We start from the raw sequence: 26388 nt of genomic DNA on the forward strand, positions 1-26388 counted from the left end.
GGGGTAGAGAGAGAGGGAGACACAGAATCCGAAGCAGGCTCCAGGCTGTCAGCACAGAGCCTGAGGCAGGGCTCAAACTCACAAACTGCAAGATCATGACCTGAGCCGAAATCGGTCGCTTAACCAACTGAGCCACCCAGGTGCCCCGAAAGGCAGAATTTTAAAAAATATATTTGAGAGAATGTGCACACACAGGAGGGACAGGGAGGGAGAGAAGAATTCGAAGCAGGTGCCATGCTAAGTATTATAAAATGGTAATATTAGCAGGGCTTTATTCCACAAACCGTGAGATCATGACCTGAGCTGAAATCAAGAGTTGGACACTCAACCGACTTGAGCCACCCAGGCACCCCAGAAAGGCTGAATTTAATATTTAGTCATATGCTGAAGTATCTACAAATAAAAGGATATAATATCTAGAATTTAAAGTAACCCAGTGAAGGTGGGCATATGCCCACGTGCTGATAATTACTGACACTGGGTGACAGGGACACAGAAGTCTGGTATCGGTTCTATTTTGTATGCTCCTTAAACTTCCATAATGAAAAGTTTAAAGATCCCTAACACCCAAACACTACTGAATCCCAGTTGAATGCAGAAATCTGAACAGGCCTGTGATTATTTTTGTTTTAAATTTTTTCTAAGTATCTTTCTTAATTAACTAAGTAGTATTCAATTTTGTTTTATTCTGAATGGACTCCAGAGAAAGACAAATTACGATGATTCCAGGTCCAAACATCCTCACGGTGGTGGGTGTTTCATACATGGGCTTTCAGGTCCTGTGGCAAATGGTTAAAAAAACAAGCCCGAGGAAGCCACGGCTGTTTTCCCAACTTTGGCCGCCGAAAAAGAGAGTTATGTGAGGGAAGCTCAAAAAAAGTTCCCAGATAGAATTTTCAAAGAGCTACAATCTGTTCTCCCAGACCAGACAGTAACTCTGTCAGGACAGAGGATCACCTTCAGGATGGAGACAGAAATTATTAAATGTAACAGGAAATGGTGTGAGAGGTGTCAGAACACTGAAGCTATGACAAAACTAAACTTGGTAAGGCCGCAATGAAAAGCAAACACCATGCCTACTTTTCATGGGGCTGAGTGGCAGCCGGCCGAGTCTCAGGAGATCTTTTCCAGAGCGAAAGACCATATCATAAAGACACAGAAGTGCTGGCAAACAGTTTGAGCACTTTTCAGAACTTCTGGGTGACTGAAGTACGAACGAACACACACACACACACACACACACACACACACACACACACACACACACGACAAAAGCGGCTAGAAAAAACTCCTCAATTAAAGCTGCTCACAGTTAAAACTTCAAGCCTGGATTACGGGCTTAAATGTTTTGCGGGAAACACTTCCTGAACAAGTATTAGTAACTAATCCTGGAAATCACAAAGGGTGTTCCCGCCCCTTATCCACTGTACAGTGGGTTCAGTCTTTATTCCTAAAAAAGGCCGAATTTCCAAAGGAAGATTATTTTAAGGTACAGGCATTCTTGTCTCACCAAATCAATCTCTTTCTGTGTTCAACACCAACCAAACTGCACTCTGCACACAGGGGCTCCCCCTGGAAAGCGAAGGTGGCCTGCACACCCAGCACATGGGGACACGTGTGGTTCTCTGAGAGTCCAGGCGAGCCCCCTCGTGTCTGTGTGCCCTGTGCAGGGACGCAGCAGCACCCCGGAGGCCACTCCGTACCTTCAGGAACGCTTCCTTTTGCTCCAGATGCTTGCTGATCATTGGGGTGACGTGGTCTGTCTCGGAGTTGGGGCCCAGTTTGTCGGCCCCTCCACACCAGTCCTCTTCTCTCTTGTACTCCTGCTCCAGGCTCTCGAGGACGCTGCAGACCTGTGAGCAGAAAGCCGCAGGCTCAGAGGGGCCACTCAGCATCTGACGCCACAGATGGTATCTTTGGGAAGTGTGGTCAGTCATGCTCTGGGGATAAAAGTGCTGGCCTGGGGACCAAGACCTTCGGAAGGCACTGTGGGCCCCACCTCAGGTGAGGACAAACGCAGGGGCCAAAGTAGGCAGGCCTTTCAGAACGAGAACAAAATAAAAACGGAATTTCCGGTCTCTCTCTGGTGTTTCAGGCTATGGATCTAAAGGAGAGGAAAGCGGATGTCTTCTCGGGTCCTTTCCAACCTATTCCTCTTGGATTCCTAGGGGAAGCAAGGATCATTCTACTTCGAGAATGCTTTTCTCTGCTTGAAGTTGAGTTCACTGGCTCGATAATAATGACTGACGAGTTAATGACTGAGCTATCCAACAAAACTAAGCTCCACACAGAATGCTGGTGAGGAGCCCAAGGACTAGAGCGGCCCTCCTCACCTGCTCTGAGGTTTTGTAGAAGGCGACAGACGCGTTCACCAGCTTGAGGCGGTCTTCCATCTTGAGCATGAGCTGTTGCCAGTGAGACGCCACTTTCTCGGCACAGTCCCTGATCATGTCCATGTCATAGTGATTGGCCTGCAGCATGGCCTCCGCCTTCTGCTGCACCTGCAGCGCACTCTGATGTGTCTTCTAAGGAAAGAGAAAGGACAGGAACACTTGTGTGACGGGGGTGTCACGCATTTATTTACCAGGGAGGCTGTGGTCCCTCCGCTCCGCTTGCTTTGATCCAAACAACTTCAGCGAATGCTCATTAGGACACTTCTGAAAACACAGCACACGGTTCAGTTAAAAACAACAAAGTGTTCATGCCCAGCAACAACCGTGTTTATACTTAAATTACCTAATGAAGGATGAAATGCACTAAGACATTGCAGAATGGGTCTCAGTTGTGGGTTCTCAGCTTGAGAAATAGCAGGAAAAGACCTTAATAGCCAATATTCTAAGAAAGCTGTTGAAATGTTTCCAATTTATTCTTCCTATTCATCCTTCTTACAATAGCAGCCAGAGGCCAATGAACACACGGACAAAAATGTGGCCACAGTGAGTGCATTTTTACCTTAAACTGTGTACTTGAGTAAAGTTTTCAAGAACTATTGACTTTAAAAAAGAGAGAGAGAGAGGGAGAGAGAGAGAAACATAATTAAAAGCTAAGAATGAACCAACTGTGCTCTCTGGAGGTTCATGCCATATTAAAATATCAACATAACATCACAAATCCGGTAGAATTCCTGCTTGTGTGTGCTCTTAGAAGATTCCACAAGATGCTGACAGGCCAGGTTCTCCCACTGACGAACCAGAGTGCTGCACAGGGTAGCAGTCAGGGGGGTAGAGGGGTCCATGGGTCTGTGACATGAACTGTTTTGTTTTGTTTTAGACAACAGCAAAATTTTACAGATTGCCTGAAAAGGCACAAAATGATCCCATGAAAGACCATATACAATATGGCCCTGTCCTTCACTCAGACACGATGACATGTGTTAGCAGTTATTAGAAATCACTAGGCACAGTGTACAATTCTCAAAAGATGCCCAAACTCTGGGCTTCAGGAAGCGTTAACACAGGTCTGTTGACACTGAGTAGTTGAAAGTTAAGTTAGTCTCGAGAATAAATTACCGCTATTTTCTGTAGCCTTCTTCTCTGGCTATGTATGCAACCAGAGCAGGAAACAAGTTTTCTGCAAGCAAATGCTCTTTTTCCCTTGAGTTGACCTTGAGACCACCTATCACAATGAACTCCCCCCTCTCCCCTAAACTCTACAAATAATTAATCCATATGCTGTGAGAGTGAATTGTAAATGGACCTGGAACTGGGCCAAGCCATTCTGCTGAAGTCCCAGCCTGGCACCGACCCCCATCAAGGTGAGAAACACTGCTTTTCATCAGGGTCAGAGAGTTCTGTGCGCAGTGTTGTTCATGGATAACCGTGAATTTGTGATTTGCACTTGGTCTGGGTAAGCTGCCCACAGTGCTCTGTTTGGTCAGGGATGTACTTAAGAGACCAGCAAAACAGAACACCCCTCAAGCCCAGAGACCCTGGCATGGGTTCTCGGGTGCCAAGTGTTCCTGACAGAGGGCGGTGCATCTTGCCGGGACCCTCAAGGCGGGAGGACAGTGGGAGCCACCAGGCGTTCTGGGGTGGCGCCGTGAGGTCCCCGAGCTGGCACACGCATCGTCCCCTTCATTATAGTCACCTGCCCGTTTGCTTCCCTGAAGGAAACTGTAGAGCATCAGCGCTGCCACTTAGGGTCCTGCTGAACCCCGTCTGGCTCAGGCTCAGTCCCCCGCGAGGGAGCGTACATGCATGTCCTGAGGCGAGCGGCAGGCCGGTGTCCCTACCTCGATGGCGTGCTGGAACTGCTCGTGCTCCCTCTGCAGCTGCTCTGCCTCCTGCAAGGAGCTGGCTGTGATGAGTCCGGCATTCAGCATCGACTCTCCGTTGCGGATCCAGCCCAGCACCTGAAATACGACACGGGGACCTCCAAGCCTCTGCCCTCCCCTGGGGGCCCCCCTGCAGGCCAGCCGGGACACGAGCCAAGTGAGCAAGGAGGTCAGGCTGCGCCCATCAGCTGGGAAACATGGGTTTCCTTATGGTCCCACCTGCCAACAGCCTGATGTCCTTCTAAGGTATCTGATCAGAAGTGCCACGTTTTAAGATTAATTCTTAAAATTAATTATGCTTTCAAATGGGAGCTGAAAAGGCAGAGCGTCCAGCGGATGGTTACTGTTAGTCCACAGGTCAAAACCGATTAAGAATCACCTATCAGATCGACGGCCACAAGTAATTCTCTGATAATCAAGGGAAGCATTTTTCATTCCTTTTATCCTTATTAACATTCAAAATTAGCAAACTGCTTGGTAAGGAAACTACGTTACTTCACCAACGTATTTTCTAATTTAACGTCAGCATTAAATGGCCCACTAACCAGAGAATGAATTCAGAGGTGCTGTAACGCCCAGGGTCAAAGCACAGGATCCCCAGCTGTGGAGGGTCATTCTGGTAGTTATTTGTGGCAAAGACCACTTACTGCCCACCCTACAGCTGGCTTTCCTCATCTCCTTTACTCAGAAAACTTAGACTTTGGGGGGTGGGGGGGCCTTAGACTAAAACTGCTTCCCAGCCCCTACATGCAGCTTCATCGAGGCTAGGAACATTCTGTAGCACCTCCCACTACTGACATCACTGAAGCAGCCTCGGGGCAAGCCGTGTGAACACATTTCTTTTCAGATACAAGTACTGCTTCTTCCCTGTTATGCTCTGCCCTTCCTGCTGCCTGGGAAGGGGACAGGGGAGCTGGGGCTACAAGAGCCATGTGGCAACCCATCGCCAGCATGTCTGCCTAACCTACCACGCGGCTGCTAAATGAACACCAGCCATCGACCACATCCTGCCCTGTTATGTAGAGAATATTTATAGGGAAATGCAATTCCTAGTGGATAATCTAGTCCTTTATTTCTTACACACACGGTTTTGTTTTTAGTAAGAGGGACACTTTATTAACTGGTTTTTATTGTTTTTTAAGTTTTGGGGGGCCCGGAGGGGCCTGGGGGGCTCAGTCGGCTCCATATCCGACTCCTGATTTTGGCTCAGGTCATGATCTCACGGTTTGTGAGTTTGAGCCCTGTGCCCGGCTCTGTGCTGACACTGCAGAGCCTGCTTGGGATTCTCTGTCCCCCTCCCTCTCTGCCCCTTCCCCACTTGCATTAGCTCCCTCTCTCTCAAAATCAATAAATAAACTTAAAAAAAATAAAGTTTTATGTAACTAATCTGCACCCAACATGGGGCTCAAACTCATGACCCCGAGATCAAAAGTCACATGCTCTTCTGACTGAGCCAGCCAGGCACCCCTATGAACTGGTCTTTAAAAGGCAGGTCACGATACTTTATCTCATCACATGGGGCACCAACAGGTGCTCTTTTAGTTTTCCACTTTGACAGCACACCTGCTTCAGTGTGAGTGCCACCCACATACACACCGCAAACTGCTAACACTCCAGAGGCACCTGATCCCCTCCGTTCGACCTAATACATGCTTTTCTGAGCCTCCATCAGAATCTCGGAAGGCCATACCTTCCTTGCCAGGAAGGTGGTATCATGAGGGGTTTCTCTGCTTGTGAGATAAAATGTCATGTACATGCTGAATGGAGGTACGTATAGAATCCCAATGGCTATGAGCCGAAAACAATCTTTCAAATACTCCATTTTTATTTTGCCATGCTATCTGAGACATGGCAGTGCGGCATACTGGTAACAGAAGAAGTCTCCAGCCCTGCATAAGCTGTGATACCAGCCTATTTGGCAGAAAAATCATATCGTTATTTAGCCTGAGAAGCTATGTGCTCAGAGTTTCAAGCAAGAGATTACCAGTAACAAAACAAGCCAAATGGATGTTACTTTCAAGTGCTACGTCTGCTGGGCTGGAAGCCTTCTCCACTACAGAGTCAACACACAGCTGTCCGGGCGCTGGCTCAACACTTACTCATGAGCTAGGGCTGCCCTGGGGGAGTGTGTCACATCATGTGTGAGAACAACGCTTACACACGAGCTAGGGCTGTACTGGGGGTGGGTATGTTACATCATGTGTCAGAACAGCTGTGTCCGGAACAGGGACAGTCTCCCCAATTTCTGGGTGGTCACACACCAAGTGCCCACGCACGGGGGCCTGCTGTGGTCCGGCTCGGCGCGCAGCCCTCTGTTTACCTGCTTCACCTCGGCCTGCAGGTGGCGAAGTTGCACACACTGTTCCAGGTGCTTCCGATGCTGCTCAGCCGCGACATCCAGCTCCTGCTGCTTCTCGTGAAGGAACTCCAGCAAGTCCTGGACCCGGGTGGCCATGTCTACGTCTCTGTCGCAAAGCAGCTCCACGCCTGTGGACATGAAGGGAGAGCCGAGAGTTCGGTGGGCACATCGACCCATTCTTCAGCCGTGTGACGGACGCCGTGCTTTCGAATAATCTGCTGGTCGGGCCAAGTTCAAGGAAGGCGTGACCAACACAGGAGTGTTTGTTTCTGTGTGCCTCCAAGCACGCGAGGGGTCTCAAACAACGCATCTGCTGTGTTCCAAAGCAAAATACAACGCACGGCTAATCAAACCAAACCCATTTCGGGTCAATCTTTCCACAGTGGTTAAGTGGTGACATGTGCCTCACTCTTATAAGCGAGCGAACTTTGGCTTGCTTTTGTTATGTATCACTGCACACCCAGTTTACTCTTTAGGAAGCATCTGATTTGTGTAAAATGAGTGATGTAGTATGCAGGTTGTTGCTAAGTTTCAAACACTACACATTTCTGTCTACATTTTTGAGCCTACAGCGACATCTGCTGGTAAAATATAAACTAAGAAAAAAATAAAGAATGTGAAAAATTTGTTGGAGATTCACATTTCATTCATGGACAATTAGCGTTCATGCTACCTGAAATGACAAGCCAAGAGTATTAAGGGCTAAGTACACTAATCATAATGTCACAGGTGATCACATGTGAACACAAAACAGCCAAAACGTTCCTTTCGAAGAGCAGGTACCTAGAACATCTACGTCACAGGGGCTGACCATGCTTTGCAGCCATCGCACATCACACATCACACACACACACACACGATAAAAACCCCACAAGTGACACAGACCGAAATGCACTCCTTACCAGAGGCCTGCACTTCATTGACATACTGCAGAAGGTCCTGCCCTTGGTGGATGACATCGAAGGTTAAGTTATTCATGGTCAGAGCTTTGTCTGCGTGGTGCTGCAGGCGCTGTTCCGCTATTGTGAGATCTTCTGTGTCAAAGTCGTTCATTTGCTGAGAAAGCTCATCATTCCAAGACTCAAGGTCTGAGATGATCTGACAGAGGAGAGCGTCTCCTTAGGACCGAGACTTACAAAATAACGAACATGTGCTGTGACCCCTCACTGCGCCAAGTAAGGAAGAAAGGAATGTGACCGGGTCCCGGGGACATGGAAGCCAGCTGTCGGAGCTTCCATGGGCCACAGATGGGACAGTTAGACACAAAAACCTACCACAACTGAACAAAGTTTATCAAACATACAAAAACACATTAACCCCTAATGGTACTTTAAAAAAAAAAAAGAGTTAAAAAGCCTAAAATTAAATGAAAAACTTTTTTCCCCTTCATGTTTGTTTATTTATGTATTTATGTATTTATTTATTGAGAGAGAGATATCACGAGCAGGATGGGCAGAAAGTATCCCAAGCAGGCTCTGTGCTGTCAGTGCAGAGACCAACGTGGGGGTTGAACTCATGAACCATGAGATCATGACCTGAGCCAAAACCAAGAGTCAGAAGCTTAACCGGCTGAGCCACCCAGGCACCCCACATGAAAAACTCTTCTGATTAGAGGTTGACAGGAGACCAATCTTCATCCTAAAATTGGTAATTAAAAAATTATTTAAGCCTATAACAATGAAGAAAGGTTATCCTTTATAGATAAATCTAGTTATTAAATGCAGAAATAATAAAATTAGAAAGTTTGTTCTAATTATTTTTTTAATTCTAGTGAAATAGCTGTTCAGACAATGATCATTGTGCAGTTAACTGTAATGGAAAGAAAGAGGGGACCCAGCAGGAGGTTCAGGCTGCCCCATCCTCATCCCGCAGACCAACCTCTGCGCCCCACAGAAGTGGGGCCAGACAGGACCAACCTCTGACAGGAGAAGCTGTGGGTCCTGTGGAGCATCTGGCACAGAAACAGACCTGGAATCTCAATCAGGTCTTTACATCTAAACTCCAAGTTTATAAGGAGCACCAGGGAAAGAAAACTAGTTAAACAGAAGAAATCACTAAGCGAATGCAGAACGTGGGACCTGGTTTCTTCAGCTGACGCAGTTATTTCCACAAGTCACGGCAGGAGGAAAAGAAGGCTAGCTGAAGAGACGATTCTGGACAGAAAGGCTAAGTATCCTATGTGGGCACAGTGCCCACATGCCCAGTAGGGGCCACCCGTAGAGGGTCCAAGAGAAGCAGGGTCCTAGAGAGCAAGGACTCTGGTGGGGGAGGGGGGTGCTACTCTGGTTATATAAGAAAAGGTCTTACTTTGGAGAGATACTTAAGAGTCTTTAGGAGTGAAATGATAAGCGGACAAAGCTTTTCTCTCAACTACTACAGCACAACAATAACAAAAGAAGGGGGATTTGCAGCAGGGAACACACAATCCTGCTACATTTGGGAGACAGGCACATGGGCATTCACTGTACGATCCTTGCAACTTTGGTGCAGGTTTGAAAACTTTTGTAATACACTTTAAAAAATTAAGATGAGAAGTTACAGAATCCAGAAAGGAAGAAAAAAACTTCTTGTGAAAGAATACTGTATTATACACTTCAGTGGAATAACATTCCCCATGGGTCCCGATTTACTTTATCTAGAAGGGCAGTAACCACATGAGTTTGAAAATCTGAGAAATGTGACAGAGTTGACACAGAATCCAGCGAGGAGATAAAAGGTAATAAAAACTGAAGGCTTCCCCAAATGCCTATGGCACAAATCTTCCAGGTTTACTCTTTCATTAGAGAGGTCTGCATACAGTATATGCATTTACATTAATTTATAAAATTGATAAATTTAAGTAATGTTAAATTACACATAAGCCAAAAAGCCACTGAGGGGAAGTATTTTTAACAAGGAAGGAGATGACCATACCTTTAATCTTTACCTCTAAGGGGAATCTTCTTTCTTAACGTTTGTTTTTTGACACTGAGGGAGGAGAGACTTGGGTGTGGTGGTGAGGTACAGACTTAGCGCTAACGTCTCATGGAGACAGCGATAGGGCTCAGACAGCACTCGAGCAGCGGACAGTAAATAAAGATGGATGTGCTAGAACCAGCGGGATTTGAAAACGCTCACCAAGCTTCAAGAAACCCCGGCAATGGCCATGATCAAAAGATCATCAGGAGAAATCCTGCCCAAGGCTTACAGTCACAGTTTGTCAATCACACATGTGAAGACAAGAAATTGGTGGCAGAAACAAAGCTCAAGAAAGTGGAAATGACTTTTGAATACCAATTCTGGAGAAACAACTTGTGTTACTTCTCTTCCTAATGGTACATATAACTGTGTTCCATAAACAAACTGTCACAGGACGCTGTAGGAATGACTCCGTTGTTTCCAGAGCAATCGAGCAGGTTTTCCCTGGAAATAGGAAGAGGCTGAAACAGGAACATTCTCAGCGCAGAAAACCTAGATCCGGCGCGCCTGGGGGGCTCAGTCGGACGAGCATCCAACTTCAGCTCAGGTATGATCTCAACGGTTCGTGGGTTTGAGCCCTGCATCGGGCTCTGTGCTGTCAGTGTGGAGCCCACTTTGGATACTCTGCCCCCTCCCCCCTTCGCGCTCTCTCTCAAAAATAAACAAACATTTAAAAAACAACTGGCCAAGGAATAGATAAGTTTCTACCATAAAGATAACTCCTCACATGTGCAGTCAGATGGAGCATTTTCCCAGATAAGGGAGGAAATCCCAGCTGAAGTCCTAACTGCTCAGGTTTTCATGTTTTAGGATTACTCCAGAGAAAAGAGGCTCTTAGGCTGTGACATTTTAAAAAGCTTTTAAACTACACTGTAGCTGGCCTGTGACTGCACTGTGGGTTTAATTTCCTTAGCTCAGGAAAGCACTTACCCCTGGCCTGGCCCACCGGCTTTATTAAGGCCACTTGGAACTTTGTAGCTTTGGTGTGGAGAAAATGTAGGTTTCTGGTTTCTGAACTACATATTAAAACACTAGTTTGTTGATAATGGAAATACAATTAAATTTTTTCCCTTTAAAGTAGCAATAATACAGATGAAGCCAAGAGATTTTTTTTTTTTTTGAAATATCAACATGTCTTGAAGAGAAACTTCAAATAATGCCTGTTTCCGAACTGAAACTATTCAACAAGCAGCTAAGTTTACAAAAGCAATTCATCTGAAGTAGAGATCAGAGAGGAAAACAGCCATGCTGGGTCTTCTGTTCACACCGCCAGCAACCTGGAAGCTGGACTGCAGGCCCAGGCCGTGGGCAGGTCCTTAAAGAGCTGAGGACAGCGTGCCTTTTCCCTACCTGGCTTCATGTGTCTCTAAACATCAAGACCGAGAGCAGATTTTACCAGACAATGTGCATAGGGTTTAATTCCTCTCTTGTCATGAACCAGAGATGATGATAAGAACAGCCGAGAAGGCCTTTCTTTAATGAAAACACTGAGGGAAGTTTAGACAAGTGGCCAACCAAGGCCCCCCCGAGAGGCCTCGCACAGGGCCTGGCCTGGTCCTTGTACCACACGCAGAGCTGGGCCTACAGACAGGCCCAAGAGACGCAGGCAAAGCCCACTTCAGCAGAGCGTCCTCCCCTCAGCCGAGGTAAGTGAAGCAGTCTACGCGAGGCCCCACCGTCCCTCTGCCCCAGTGGATTTAGGGTCTGGGTCTGCATGCCCTCGAGGCCCTTGCGCGGGCAGGGCATGCCCTCCAGACTGCCTGGGCAACGTGCTCCACCAGCCGCGTGAAGCTGACAGGCACCGGGAGACTGGCCTCATCTGGGCCAAGTGAGTTTTGGTTCCTTCATTCATGTTTCACAGACAGATTCGGCATCATCCAATTATACTTACTTGGGCTTGCAGTTCATCAGGTTCAAAACTCAGATCTTCCCTGGCACATTAAGAAACGGCCTTTTGTTGAAGTAAAAAGAAAGAAACTCACAGATAAGGGGCAATTTGTAGGCAAGGATGAAAGATCATCTGAGCACACTCCTTGGAAAAGACTGGATTTCCTGCTCTCTGCAAATGCTATCACCACTGACGAGCCTTATTCTCACTCCTGGTGGAGGCAGGTGGGGGCAGGGGGCAGGGGGCAGGGAGGGGAGGGACAGAAAGAACAGGGGAGAGTGGCGGCCTCAAGTGTGTGCCTCAGACAAGGGGAGGGCTGCGTGGGACCCGGCCCTGGGCCCAACAGGCCAGGACACAGCCAGACGGGCTCGGCTGCACTCACACAGGCTGTGCTCCGTCCTGCTGTACGGTGCGGCTTCCAGCACAGCCCCCTCGGCTCGCAGGGCAAGACGCAAGCCTTCCTTCCTCTGTCCTGCCCCGAATGCAGGGGGAGAAGATGCCGGAACCGGCGGGGGACGAGGAGGGGGCACTCACATCGATGGCATCCCTCTCGAACACGCGCAGCTGCAGGAAGAGCTCCAGCTTGATCTTGCGCTCCTGGAAGAGCTCCTCCATCTGGGCCTGGGCCTCGTCCAGCTGCTGCAGCACTGTCTCGATGTGGCTGATGGAGCTGTTGTGGGGGGTCTTGTTGCTGGAAATGGCAGAGTCCCTGCGGAAGGGAGAGGGGACGGGGCGGCATGAGAAAGTCTCCCATCGTCAGACACCGGATCCGGCCGCGCAGACTTCAGGGGGAGGAAGGCCGGCAGGAAGCAACAACACTGGGCTTCCTCCTGCGAGCCAGCCGCCAGGTCTGTGGCCACACCGAAGACTGTCCCCCGCACGGCCCACCGTCCCCCTGCAAAGCAGCCTAGTAGCTCCAGAAAGTGACTTTCGAAGCGCTTCACTGTAGCCACTCTTCTCCTTAGGTAGAGAGAACAGAATCCACGATCCCTGCTTGCTGAAACGGTGGAGTCCCATCAGGAACAAGGGGTTAAACTCTAATGCAATCGATCAGGCCTTTATTGAGTCCCTTTCCCCTGACTCGCGGCAAAATGAGCATCGCGTGAAGTTAGCAGTAATGGTTTGAGAAGCTGTCCTCGAAGGATCCAATAAAGGAAGTCTGCTTCCAGCCCCCGCAGAGCAGGGAGGAAAGTGACACCTGGGGCCTGGTCTCCCCCAGCCTCTGCTCCCGCGACAGGGACACCCACCATCCTCTGGGGACACAGGTCACTCTGTCCTGTGTCCTCTGAAGGACACAGTTCTGGGAGGTTTAAATCAGCCCGGCTTGTAAGGAAGTTCCAATAGTTACTAGGTAGCTGTTAACAGGACATATTAATAAAAGCCGAGTTCTGGGAAAGTTTATTAGTCAATGCCATGATGAGAAAAATCACTGAGTTAAAAAAAAAAACAACCAGTAAGAGAGGGAAAAAAACAAAAAAGAGAAAGAAAGGGAGGTTACTGTCCTCTGTATGCAGACATGTTATTTGCTCCCCACCTAGCAGGACAGGGAATTACAGCTCATTGTTCCCTGGCCGGCTCCAGGGGATGCGGGCGGGAGGAGGGGACCGGCCCACCTCAGCTGCTGTATGAGGTCCTCCCCTTCCTTGATCACGTTCACCGTCACTTGCAGGGTCGTCTGCTGCTGCTGGCCAAAGCGCTTGATGAGGTCCTGCACGGCCTCCACCGACTCGGCATACACGTCATCCAGAAGCTCCTTCTGCAGCTCCTCCAGCCACGTCCACAGCTGCGGAAGGACAGGGCGCAGTGAGCCCCCCTCCCCGAGTGACCCCGCTGGGAGGCAAGCGAGGCGGCCGGCTCCCAGGGACGGGAAGGGGGCAGGGGCATGGCCCGAACGGCCCCGGCACCCCCCCCCCCCCCCCGCCAAAAATCAGCGGGCCACCACCGCCTGGTGAAAACACACAGGCACAGAGCCGGAGGGGACTGTCACAAAAGCGAAGAGAGGAAAGGGAAGGGAAGTCAGTCTTTCCGATCCTTCCCGGGCTCAGTCCGAGAGTCAGAGGAATAGGAGAGACACCCCCTCCACCAACCAAAACATGTGCTAAGCATAACGCATTCTTCCACACATCCTCTGATTCTTGTTTAGCAGATGGATAGTTTTATTTTATTTTTAGCAAGGGCACTACTACAATCCATTATTAATAATTAAACCACTGCTCAGATGTGGCTGCTCTGCATCGCTCAGAGAAGAAGGAAGCCTATGATGTGGTGGAATAAAGTCATCACCACGCCTGGCGGGAGATTCGGATGAGGTGCGGTGCTCGGTAACCTCGCCCATCCCGGGCCACGGCCAAGCCGGCCGCGACGCGGTCCTTCAGTGAAAGGAGTGTGCACAACGGGAGCACTTCAACACCTCCATTCCACAACCATCACAACTGCGCCTGGGGACGTGGATGGGTGAAGACAACTTGGAACAACGGTGGCAAGAAGCCCGTTAGGCCTGGTGGGAGCAGAGCATGTCTCCCATCTCTGGGAAGCCCACGACCGCCTCCTCGGATTCTCCGGAGCGCCAGTCAGTAAACTGAAAAGGATGTTTAATTAGGCCAAGCAGGCCCTGGGGGCTGGGAAGCGGTTTGTGTGAGGAGAAAACGCTTCCTGCTTCCTCGGGGATGTAAGAATTGTCCCTTCCCCCCCCCCCACCCCCTTATCTTCCAAGCATCCGTCACAGACATCACCTCTTCCCCTGACATTGACCAGCCGTGCTGGCCTTTGTGGCTAACACGTAGCAAAACCGTGCTTGCCAAAATAAATGCTGGACTTGGTCTTTTGTTTCTGAGCTTCTCTTTTTTGAAAACTGCCCTGTGAGGAGGTGTAACTGACATACAATAAACTGCACGAATTTCCAGGATACAATTTCTTAAGTTTTTAACATATGGACACACCCACGGAGAGACCCCTGTTGTCCACAGCGAACAGCTCCATCACCCCAAGTCCTCCTGTGCCCTCTAACCCTCTGTCTCGCTCTGCCCTCCTGCCCCAGGCAATCACCCATCTGCTTTCTGTCACCATAGATTAGCTTGCATTTTCTTGAAAAAGTGTGTAAGTATGGACTGACTCTATTTTGGGTCTGGCTTTCCTTTGACAAAATTATTTTGACATTCATCCATACAGTTGTACGTATCAACAGTCCACACCTTCCACCGTGGACGTGTACTCCAGCCTGGGTGCGGGGCACAGTTCAGCCACTCAGCTCTTGATGGCACTGGAGCTGTTTCCACTTTTTGGCCACTACACAACTCTTAGGAACGTCTGTGCACAGTCTCTGTGCACCTATGTTTTCCTTTTTTTGAATGATATATATGTGTAGAGTGGCTGGATGCTATGACAGGTGTAGGTTTAAATTTTTAACAAACTGCCAAACTGTGTTTCCCCAGGCTGCACCCTGTCATGTTTCTGCCAGCGCTCTATGAAAGTTCCCGTTCCTCCACTGCCTCGCCAATTTCTGATAAGATCAGCCTTTTTCATTTTAGTCATTTCAGATGAGTGCCATCTCATTATGGTTTTAATTAGCAATTCCCCACTTACTAATGATGGCAAGACGAGCTAACTTTCTAAGAATTCTTTTGTTGTTAAATGTAGCTTTAGTTAGAAACAAAGTATCCAGATGCTTCTGTCAGATCAGTATTTTAAATATGGCAGGTCAGTTAAAAAACATGGGAAGTAAAGGCCAATGACTTTATTTGTCAGTCACACTACCTGGGATCCTAAGACTTAATTTTACTAAAAACATTAAATAAAGCATCTGTTACTTTATTTCTTAGTGCCTACCCAGGTTGGTTTTTCTTTTTTTGTATGTCAGTTATCAAATCTCATACGATTCCAGAATTTTAATTTAAAGGAGTTTTAGAGCCGAGCTGGTTCAACTCTTGGCTCTTGCAGGTTAAGGAAAAGAAGCCCCTGTGACGAACCCGCCCTCAGGACACGGGCAAAAGCAACCACTGGTGCTAAGCTTGCACTGGAAAAGAGACCTCCAGACCCAGTCCCACGCGCGTTGACACGGTACTTCAGCACCAAAAATACCACTCAGTGGTTCACCAAATACAGACCAACGTTCTGCACCATCTGTAAAGGGCCCATAATCACGAACACACTCTTTTGGGTTTGTTGTTGCTCCTGTTTGCTCTCGTCTAAATCCTAAACCCTCATGAACATGGTTGTTGCATTTATAAACGGAAGGGTGACGGCATGATGGCCACGAGGAATCTCCCAGTTTGCTCCTAAAAAAAACCTTCCATGTTCTAGAGGTCACACTGCACAGCAACAGCATTATGGATTGAAGAGATACTCTAACAAAGCATTGGCTCTGTGACCTAAGACATCACGGAATCTCTCCGAAACCCAGATCACTGAATAGGGATCCTCAGACCAAGACCGGCCTCAAGGAGCCACTCGGAGGGCAAGAAGACAGGCGGCGTAGGAGAGCGTTAGGTGATCAGCGGGGCTCTGTAAAATGTAATCACCTGAGGTATAACGAGCCACTCAACTGAAGTGAAGAGCCAGGATTCGGTAAACGAAACCAGGGATGTGCCACTTAGGCTGCACTGAGCAAAAACCAAAATTTCACCAAAACATGTTAGCACGTCAAAATATTTAACCAAAAACATACAGAATACGTTATCTAAAAGGTAGGCTTTTCCAGCTGAAACGATTTCAGCAGCTTCCTGGTAACCTGCCTCCTACTTGGTCCCCAAACCCTCTCAGCCACAGGTGGCCCTGCAGCCCTCCCACCTTCTGATCCCCGTCTGCCGATAAACACTATGAAAAGGTGGGCCTGTTCAACTACATTTATTCCACTGCAGAGGACAACTGATAAACAAACAAAACCCCAATTCTTCAGTCCCTTTCTCTCACAATCTCAACTGTCACCTTCCACCTTAATACACATGCTGCCCAGGAGCTGCCCCTACCTCGTCACTGTGTGAGAGAACCAGGAAAAGGGGCGTCACCTGGAGTGCACCTGTCTGTGAGCCAGCCCCAGGTGATGGGCGGCAGGTGAATGGGTGAAAACTGGAGACACATACGGAGTGCAGAGAGAGGCATGCGTATCACACGCCGAGTCCTCAGAAACAGTGCTCGTGCACTGGAGTGCAGCTTCACTTCCATACACTGTGAAGAGGAGACGGGAGATCAAAACCAATGCTCGGAACTGGCCTGGGGCACGGGGCGTAAGTGTGTTTCTACATAACTCCACGGCAACAGCCTAAGAGATGATTAAAACAAAACACTTCTACGGTAATATGGAAGCACAATTAAGAGGGTGGCTTCTGAAGCTAGATCGCTTGACTCTCTATCCTGCCTTAACATTTCCTAGGCTGTGGCCTCGGGCAAGTTACTTACCCAGGACCACGGCTCTGATTTCTCATCTGTAACACGGGCCTAAGTGCCCAGCTCAGACAGCTGCCGGCAAGATTAAATGAGTGGACACGTGCAGAGTGAAGAAATAAGTAAATGTGAGCCACTATTACTAGTTCTGTTCTTGTAAAAATACAAAAAAAGTGGCTAGTACTTGGGGTCCCTGGGTAGCTCAGTGGGTTGATTGTCTGACTTTTGATTTTGGCTCAGGTCCTGGTCCCAGGGTTGTGGGATCAGGACCCATGTCAGGCTCTGTGCTGAATGTGGAGCCTGCCTGAGAATCTCTCCCCCCCTGCCCCTCCCCTGTGCATGCTCTATCTCTCTCTCGAATAAAAATAAGTAGATAAGATGAGATGAGGTAAATGGGGGTGGGGGGGCCTGGGTGGCTCAGTCGGTTGAGCATCCAGCTCTCAGTTTCGGCTCAGGTCGCGATCTCGTGGCTTCGTGGGTTTGAGCTCCACATCAGGCTCTGTGTTGGCCGCGTGGAGCCCGCTTGGGATTCTCTCCTCTCTCTCTCCCTCCCTCTCTCTCTCTCTCTCTCTCTCTCCCCCTCCCCTCCTAAAATAAGTAAATAAACTTTAGAAGGTAAATAAATAAAAGTCTTCCTTTGCTAGATAGTTTTCCGAACGTATCCAGGTTCCTATCTACTATTCAAAATATGTCACTTAGTCTGGTAGACTTAACACCATCCTGCATTTACATCTTTTTACACCTAAAAATAGTATGAGGAAAAGGGGCTGGAATTAGTCCACCAGAGTCCATAGAAACCACTTCCCCTTGGTTCCAGGGGAAGCGGCATGAGGATTTGTGGGTCAAGCCTTTTCCTTCCCTCCTAAGTTTATTTCCTGCACATCCTGGACACTTGAACATGCATCCACAGTGGACTGGGCTCACCCTGCCTGGCCAGCTGTGGAACCGGCCAAGGGCCACCCCAAAGAGGAAACCACAGAAATGGATCCTGGAATGAGGCAGTTGAAAGGGGAACAATAAATGAGGTAGAAGGAGGAAGGTTCTATTTAAATCCATAATGTCAAAATGCTCACAAATCCTTTGCCACTTTAGAATTTTTTTTCCTGGTACTACAGAAAATATTCTCCTTCAATTTGGAGAAAAAAAGGATTCTCAGATAAAAGTCATTTCTGCTGTCAGTTGGTGATGAACTGATGCATATCATAATGCAGTAAAATTAAGGTAAAGTCTATTTTTAAGCTGTTAAATTAGTACATACGATGCCTAAAATAACCTCTGAATAAAAGAATGAGAAAAGTCTCTAGGATGCCTGTGAAATTTTACCGTACGTTTCTAGGCATGAAAAAAACTGCACTTCGGTGCATGCTGTCATTTACCATAAAGAGATCAACCTCTGCCCACAGCAAGAGGCGCTGCATTCTACCCAGGCACTCAGCGGCATGGACCCCACGTGGAAAGCTGTGGCCCACAGCCTGAGGTGGGCAACACCGCCCCCTAGAGGCCATCCGAGTGGTGGCCACCAGCATTCCAAGGACGGGAACTTGAACCCAGCCCACAACTTGGCTGCGGCCGTGTACAGACCTGGTTCCTGGACCAGGATCCATCCACAGAGAAGGCTGGGCTAGGGAGACATGTGAGGTTCTGGGGGCAGGACCCCCGCGATAAAGATGTGACAGCCCGGGTCCCAGGTCCAGTGGCAGCTGGCTGGGTGTGGCCCAGGTGCACCCCCACTGCAGCCCCCTCCCCTTCAGCTCTGTGCTGGGCAGAGCCTAGAGGAGGAGCTGCAGCCCTGCTGGGAAAATCCCCTTCCTCGCTAATTAAGACAGGAGACCTCGCAGGCTCCCAGAGGGACTTGTTGGTGTGACATGTCCCGGGAAAGGCTGACCTTCCAGCCGATTTGGCAGGTGGTAGGATCGGAGGCCCGAGATTTGGGGACTCCTTCAGCTGCAACCTCTCTCAGATGCAAAGTCTGAACACAGCCTACAAGCCCGCTCCATCTGGAGGTGGGGCACAACTCACCAGATGTGGCCCTCTGTCTGAGCGTGGCCTTGGGAAAATACTTGGAACCCTCTACTCCAGGATTTCTCTATGAAATGGGATCTTCCCTAACTGGCAAAGTCAGTTTGAGAATCAAATGAAGTGGCTACAGACATGTGAACGTGCTCAGTTACTTCAAGCACTTTATAAACAGAAGCTACCACCACTCTTATCTGTTTCCCTACTCTTGTTTACCACGGGGACAACCATCTGGATACCAAGGGGATGGGGAAGCTGTAAGGGAGTGTGGGAAGCACAAAAGCTGCACACACACCCCCCCCCCCCCCCCTGCCAGCAGAAGCTGCAAATCAGGAGCAGAAGTAGGTAGTTTCAATGGCAACTTACAGACGGGATTTCAGGGGGCACCCACTGTGCACAGAAATCGTGATTCAGTTCTAGGTATAAGCATCAGGGGTCAAAGGGGAACTGTTCCAGCCACGTGCAGCGCATTCTCCAGCCTGAAATGGTGCACACGCCTGCTGCCCTGATTATGGAGGAGTAAGGGTTTGAGGAGTACCACGTTATTCTTGGGTAGGTGATAAAAGATGCCTTAATATGATGAGGTTTATGAAGGAAGCCCATCAGATTACTGGGGGAGGGATGAGGGACAAATCAAAGTCTGTATCAAGAAATAATACCAATGCACGTATGTGTAAGAGAGGGGAAAGAAGGAGAAGCAAGCCGGAGCATGTGAGGTCAGCCCCCCGTGAAGAGGGGATGCCTTGTGGGTACCGCAGCACTGGACGTTGGAAGGTACGGATGGGCAATCAAGGACAAGGTGAGGGACAGGTGCTGTACCTGGGCAGAGGGCCCACACAGAGACCAAGGTCAGAGCGTGAACCTCAACCACCCAAATATTTACACAAAGTCTACTTCGTGAAAAACAGAGATTTTGAGATGAGGAATTTATTTTTTCTCTTTTCCCAACATTGCCAAAGCATAAAGCACTCTCCTGGAGGTTTCAAAGTGGGAAGAGCTCCTTCCTGCCCCTGCGTCATTTTGAGAGCAGCCACTGTCTCCCTGAAACAGCCTGTAGTTAGTCCCAGTGTAATTCATCCTTGGCTCTGCAAATCTCCGGAGACGGCGAGCATTCGTGCAGTCTGCCGTCCCTTGTCCCAAGGGTAACACTTCATTCCCTGGACTCTACCCGCAGGGCAGGAACAGGAACTCCTTCCACACGAGCTCACTCCCCTCTGGACACTCTCCCCTTGCAAAGTGGCGGCTGGGGAGCAAAGGAAACATCACGTGCGATCCAACCAGCAGTGCACAGCAAGATGACTGACCCCCAGTTGTGATTTTTCTCCCGTGCTTTTGCTCATGACAGCCACAGGCATTACTTCGGGGCACGGCACTTGTGCACCATGTTCATGAACATGTGTAAGGTTGTTGTTTTCACATGTGCTGTGGCCACACGTGACCCTTACTTCATAACCTGAGTGTTTCTGATTCAAAAGACTCCTATTAAAACCCATGAATGAAATGTCCATGTTGGATTTTGACCTACTCCTGCTGACATGTTTTGGGATCCTCTGTATCTGACAGACCCTGACCTAGGCTTTGATAATAAGCGTGCTTTCCATGCCAATACTTCCACTCACAGATTTTCTGCATGGGGACAGAGACACTCAAGGGAGACATCGTCCTGCAGCCTCACCGAGGTCATCTACTAACAGGCCCTGCAACGATGGTCTCACTTGCAAGGCTTCCCAGGTAGCCAAGGTGATTTCTGCTGCAGCACCAAGTCTGTCCCTGTTTGGTGGCAATTTTCCCATCTTCAACATAATCAGCTCCCAACACAACAAAGGAGGGTTTTCAGGGTGTCTGAATTCCGAAGAGCATTCCTTCCAGATGTCACATTGGGACATAAAAGTTCTGAATACATTAGTAGGGTCAGTTCAAAGACACGACAATGGCACGGAAGGCTCCCCTACAGAAGGTGATGCCAGGGATGAAACCCACCCATCTGCCAGCCTCAGGTCCCACTGAGGTGACGGGTCTACCACCTCCCTTGGCCACCGCCATCAGCAAGTCTGATCCAACCGTGGGTCTGGACTGGAAATTACTTCCTTACTCACAAACCGCATAGGATGAGTAATACCTCACTATCAGAGCAGCTTGGGAGGATAAGGACAGTGCTGGTCTTGTGATAAGTGACTCCCTCAGTTGACGCTTTTTCCCAGCCATTCAGCAGTCTGATTCCAGTGACTGTACTAACAGATTGCCCACACTTTCCTGTTTCGTCTACAAATTAGATGTTAAATGCCTGGTTTAATGCTCAGTAATTCCACTGCATGCCCTTCATCAAACCAGAAACCGAGTACAGAGTGAAATACAGTTAACACGCTATAACCCATTCATTCACTTCTTTCTCTACTGGCAGTTTATCAACTGCCTTTTCTAGAACTCTGCCTAGGACTGACCGACCTCACCTGTGTGCTGTGTGAACTCTGCTTTCTGCATTGCCAGCCCCCTGGCATGTCCCCCCTTTCTCACCCCTCCTTAAAGATCAACAGACCCAACCATCAGGTTCTCTCACTACCCAAGGGTCTAACTGTCTTGGAATAGAGACGTGAACTCCCTTGGAAGAAATAAATCCTTTCTTATAAAATCTTCACTCATTTTGATCTTTCGCTTCTTCTAAGGCAGTCCAAACAGCAGTCTCCTTGAGGAGAACAAAAAAGTAAAGTGAAAGTTGATGAAACCTATTTTCTGCTCATATCCATGGGCTTCGCTGGTGCAGGCACAAAGCCCAACCCTTCCTTGATCTCAGGGCTCTCAATTTTGGGCTTCAAAGAAAGGAAAACAAACAACAAAACCAAAGAAGCCTTTTCTTATCTAGAGCTTTCCAGCTTTCCTGACAAAACCCTCACACGTTGCTGCCGATCAAGCTTCCCGCCACTTACTCAATAAAAACAATAACCAGTAACAAACAATACATACCAGAAATGCATATGGATGATGTACTTCTCTCAATTAACCAAAGACCTATCACATTTAGTTCATGAAGCTGAGTGCCAAAATAAAAAAATCAAGAACATTAAATACGCTCTATTAAAAAGTCCAGCAAGTAAACCAGATCACATATACATCCATTTTAAGCTGGACATTTTAAGACCTATAATATTGGACTGGCTTGACATTCAGCTGAAGGGCCTCTCCTCTCTATTATATTAATTGAGGCCAATCTACAAACAGTGAATTAAAGCAGACATTTGCAACTCTCCATTGAGGGCTGACCCTTCAACAAGAAATTATAAAATTTGGAGTCTGTGCACAGTTACAAATTTTAAATCCCAGCTGTTGTAATACTGAGTTACAAATAAAGATAATGTAGTATGTTATTAATTCATTTAATAATCATTTACTGAGTGGCCACTCAGTAATTTTGTACACTAACATCTCATTTCCCTGCTGACATGAAAATTTTCTCTACCTGAAAATATCGGACCAGTATGAAGAAATAGAAAATTCATGAATTTAAACCACTTTTTAACTATCCTATAGGAAAAAAAATAATGCTTTACATAAAACTCTTCTGATAAAAGGGCCTCTTTTAGAGAAGAACATCGCTCTCTCCCCCTGGGCTAACACTAGTGTTTTATGCACACTTATTTGGTGGGAAAAAAATCCTTTATTTTGCAGCTTTGGCTGGTAACACAAGAATTTAGTGATTTGTGCAAAGTAACACATGCCAGTACGAATGAATGGACCCATGAGTAAAGACTCTTTACAAGAGCTGACCCTGTCCTGACAGACTGGGGCTAGAGACACAGCTTATATCCCAGAAAGGCTTCAACCTTTGATCTTAAACAAAAGGGCCAGAGCAAGGTGCTTACTCAGAGCAAGGGCACCAGAAGTAGATTAAACAGTTTTTGTTGAGCAAAGATGAGGGAGGAAGAGATCAGATTATAGCTAGGTATTTATACCTTTGCATCTCACATTTCCATCTGCCCCATCCTGTGTGTGTCCAATCAGTTACAGGTGGGGAGGTGGGAGATGGGGAGAGGAGGGAAAAAGGAACATTTACTGGCAGCTGCTCCAAGACAGGCACTATGGTTAAGTGTTGACAGAGTTTCACTCAGCTGTCCACACGCCTGAGAGACCCTCGTGTTCCCATCCTGTAGTAGGGGAAGCAGAGGCATTCAAGTCTGGCCCACGTCACTCAGGCAGTTAAAGGGACAGGTTCCACTTTGATATGCTTTGTTAATTAATTTAATAAAGGTTATATTTTTACAGAAAGAAAGCATCAATGACTAGATTCACAGACACACACACACACACACACACACACACACACACACACCCCTACGGCAAGACCATCTACTTTTTTAAACGCCAGACACTACAGAGCATAAGAAGACAAAGTGCTAAACCTGTTGGTAGCAACTAAATGCCCCAAACCAAATCTAACGTTGAGTCATGCAAGGACTGTTCTAGGCTCTTTGCTTCCTCTTGCTTTCTTTGGCTTGAGGCCGTTTAATTGCCCATTTGTATTTGCATCAGATTAGTTAAATCAAAGGAATCAAATATTCACGAGTACCAGGAGAGAGGTCAGCTAAGGTACCGAATACCGAACATGAATTACTGAGAGGTGATCAACTAAACATCCTAAGGTCTTAACCTTCCCCTCTGACAAATGTATCGAAGCCATCCTGGCCTTTTGAGAAGTCGCAAAGATCACTCACCATTGCTGAGGGGAGTGCAAATGAACCAGCTGTTCTGGAAAACAGTTCGGTGGTCTCTTTTAGAACAACAGGAGCTTAACCAGAGCACCCAGCAATCGCACTCTCGGCCATTTGGCCCACAGGAATAAAAGCTTCAGTCCATGTGAAAACCTGTGCATGACAGTCCAGTGTCTCTTTCTGAAATTGCCAAAACCTGAAGAGAACCCACTGTCCCTTAATGGGTAGGTGGCTAACAAACTAGGGCATATCTGTACCAGGAAACACTACTCAGGAAGGAAGAGGAAAGAACTACTGATGGATCTCAAGGGAATGACGCCAAGTAAGAAAGTTACACAGAGTATGATCCCCTTACACAACATTTTGAATCACAAATTATATACATGGAGAATAACAGATGAGTGGCTGCCAGGGGTTAGAGACGCAGTTGGGGTTGGGTATGAACAGGAGGTGTATCACCTGGGTGATGGGATGATTCTGTAAGTTCAAAGTGGTTACGTGAATCCGCACAGGATACAACAGCACAGAGCAACCACCCACAAGCACATGCACACGTGCCACACCGGAAGAGGCTTGTGGAGCATAGCAGAGTCACTTTCCTGCTTGCATAGTGCACGGGGGGCTACCCAGGACGTGACACTGGGGGAGGCTGGGAGAAGGGGGTACAGACCTCCTTGTCCATTTCTTTTTTGCCCAACTTCCTGTGAACCTGTAATTATTTCAGATTGAAAGTTAAAAAAGAAAGCTGGGAGTATGTTTAGAGGGATCACATAGATCTTTGGAGGTATATACGTGGGGTGGAAATAGTAATGGAAACAAGCAAATAAATCATTTTAGAGAACACAGATGCAGGAGTCATCAGCAAAAGCATGGCTGTGAAGGCCAAAACGAAAGGCTTGGAAGCTTGGGCTCAAACTAGAGAACTTAGCACGGGAGGTGTGAGAGATCTGGAGGATGCTGGAGCTCAAGAGGCCAGGCTCGCTCAGAGAGCTGACAGGTCCCTGCATGGAACAGAAACAGGCCCTCTCTGGAAAGTCAGGCCTAAGGAACAGGCTCTGCACTACAAACCACCGATGACAAGAATTCAGCAGAGGGCAGCTGGTCTACCCAGGGAGCAGCATGCACCGTCAATCAATTTTCCTGAATGAGGTTAACCACCAGATGCCCAATTCATTCTTCAGCTCCGCCAGGGAAAGGAGAGAAAGGAAATCTGGGCCCTTTAGGCAGGGCTGACTGAGAAAGCACTGGGTTCGTTTTCAACAATACTCCTGGAGCGAACTAGGTGAGGGCTGGAGGAGAGGCGGCCTGAGAACTCCATACCCCAAGGAGCTATGCAGCACCCGCTTCCTGGAAACCCTCCCCAACCGGGGTGACCAGGGTGCAGAGTCCCCAAGGGCTCTGTCCCTGCTCCCCAGGGTGAGGGAGCACTAGCCAGAGCATAAAGAAAGAAGCCAGCTTACCCGCAGGCATAAAAATGAAGCCAGACGGGTACGCTGGGACAAAAAAAAAAAAAAATCACCAGGTGGTCAGGAGGCCTTTATTTTTGACTTCTGAGTAAATCCTCTTTTCCCAGGCATTACCCCAAACAAAAACTTGCCCCAGTTCAGCATGTAAGTCTGCAGAAACAGAACCCAAAAGGCTTCTTTACTTAAACCCAGCAAGAATCACAGCCCGATTCAAATGGGAATGGTCTTCCCTGGGAAACCATGGCTGGGAAACCATGGCTTTCAGAAATCAAGTGAACAAAACCAACTCACTGAATCAAATCCAGAAATAAACTCCGGCCAAGAACTCAGTACCACCACCTGGTTGCCTCAAATAACCCACAAATATCAAAGGTAATTATCAATTAACTCAGGACCTAATTTCGAGAATGAAGGACGAATGGATGAAAATAACTATGCTTGTGCTATATTTGGAAATGGAAATATGTCCCTCTATCATTAAATCTCAGAATGGTGTGCTAGAAATAGACATTATTTATTCCACAAGCTGACAGAGGATATGCTAAGTCTGGAAGGCAGGCTCACTAGTGAGATATAAAGGTAAGGGATACATCGTTTTGGTCTTCAAGGAACTTCGCATCCACCGTGAAAAACCAACAAATGACCGACACACACACAATACACACAAAAGCAGACGTAGGTCTCTCTGCTGGTCCTTCATCTTTGTCCTGGCACATGACAGCTGGCCTGGGAGGCCCGCGGGGATGAGTGAACAAATGAATCAACAGTGGGAAAAAGCATCCAGGAGGACAGGAAGACAGGCAATACTGGGAGAGTTATAGTCAGAAGCGGTGTGAACAACATGCCAAAGGAGAGCAGAGAGACTGAGAGGTAGAAGGCAAAGGCAGGAGGAGGAAACTTCATGTTAGGCTCGTCGGCATTCTCTTAAATACTACTTCAAAAACATTTTAAACAAGAAACCAGGGAGTATCAGTCATCACGCCTTCTGAAAGGAGGGGTAAAACATCTCATGACTTGCTTTCAGAGGAGGAAAAAAAATGCAGGAAGGGTCCCAGGATGCTTCCAGATCTGGAGTGAAACTCCATCAACCACTTTCTGCATCCCACCTCAAGGTAGAAGATATTTCCTCTCTTCTCTCTTCCCAGGAATGGGTATTCTGTATTGCATCCTCTGGGATTAAGAGAGCAAGGCGTCCTGAGGTCTCGCTCAGAACCTAAGCGCTCAGTCGGCCACAACGCACAACCCTTGAGTCTCTCCCAGGTGGGGTTCTTAAGACGAATTCCCGATCCAGCACCTTTAAACTTAGTGGCTAATGATGCCACCTTCGATTACGTGCTCATCAGTGA

General features: G+C 48.0%; 1 protein-coding gene across 3 annotated transcripts in view; it reads right to left on the reverse strand.

Moving 5' to 3' along the window:
* Window positions 1–26388, reverse strand: part of TRIO (trio Rho guanine nucleotide exchange factor) — a 353418-nt gene that overhangs the window by 126373 nt on the left and 200657 nt on the right. For all 3 annotated transcript variants that reach the window (XM_053202016.1, XM_053202021.1, XM_053202025.1), the window contains exons 12-18: window positions 13092–13261; window positions 12013–12187; window positions 7535–7730; window positions 6594–6760; window positions 4232–4351; window positions 2334–2525; window positions 1704–1853 (exon numbers count right to left, since the gene is read on the reverse strand). In XM_053202016.1, the coding sequence (XP_053057991.1) occupies window positions 1704–1853; window positions 2334–2525; window positions 4232–4351; window positions 6594–6760; window positions 7535–7730; window positions 12013–12187; window positions 13092–13261 (1170 nt within the window). The remainder of the gene's footprint in view (window positions 1–1703; window positions 1854–2333; window positions 2526–4231; window positions 4352–6593; window positions 6761–7534; window positions 7731–12012; window positions 12188–13091; window positions 13262–26388) is intronic.

Source organism: Acinonyx jubatus, chromosome A1, assembly GCF_027475565.1.
Source record: "Acinonyx jubatus isolate Ajub_Pintada_27869175 chromosome A1, VMU_Ajub_asm_v1.0, whole genome shotgun sequence".
In the NCBI taxonomy this organism is placed as follows: Eukaryota; Metazoa; Chordata; class Mammalia; order Carnivora; family Felidae; genus Acinonyx; species Acinonyx jubatus.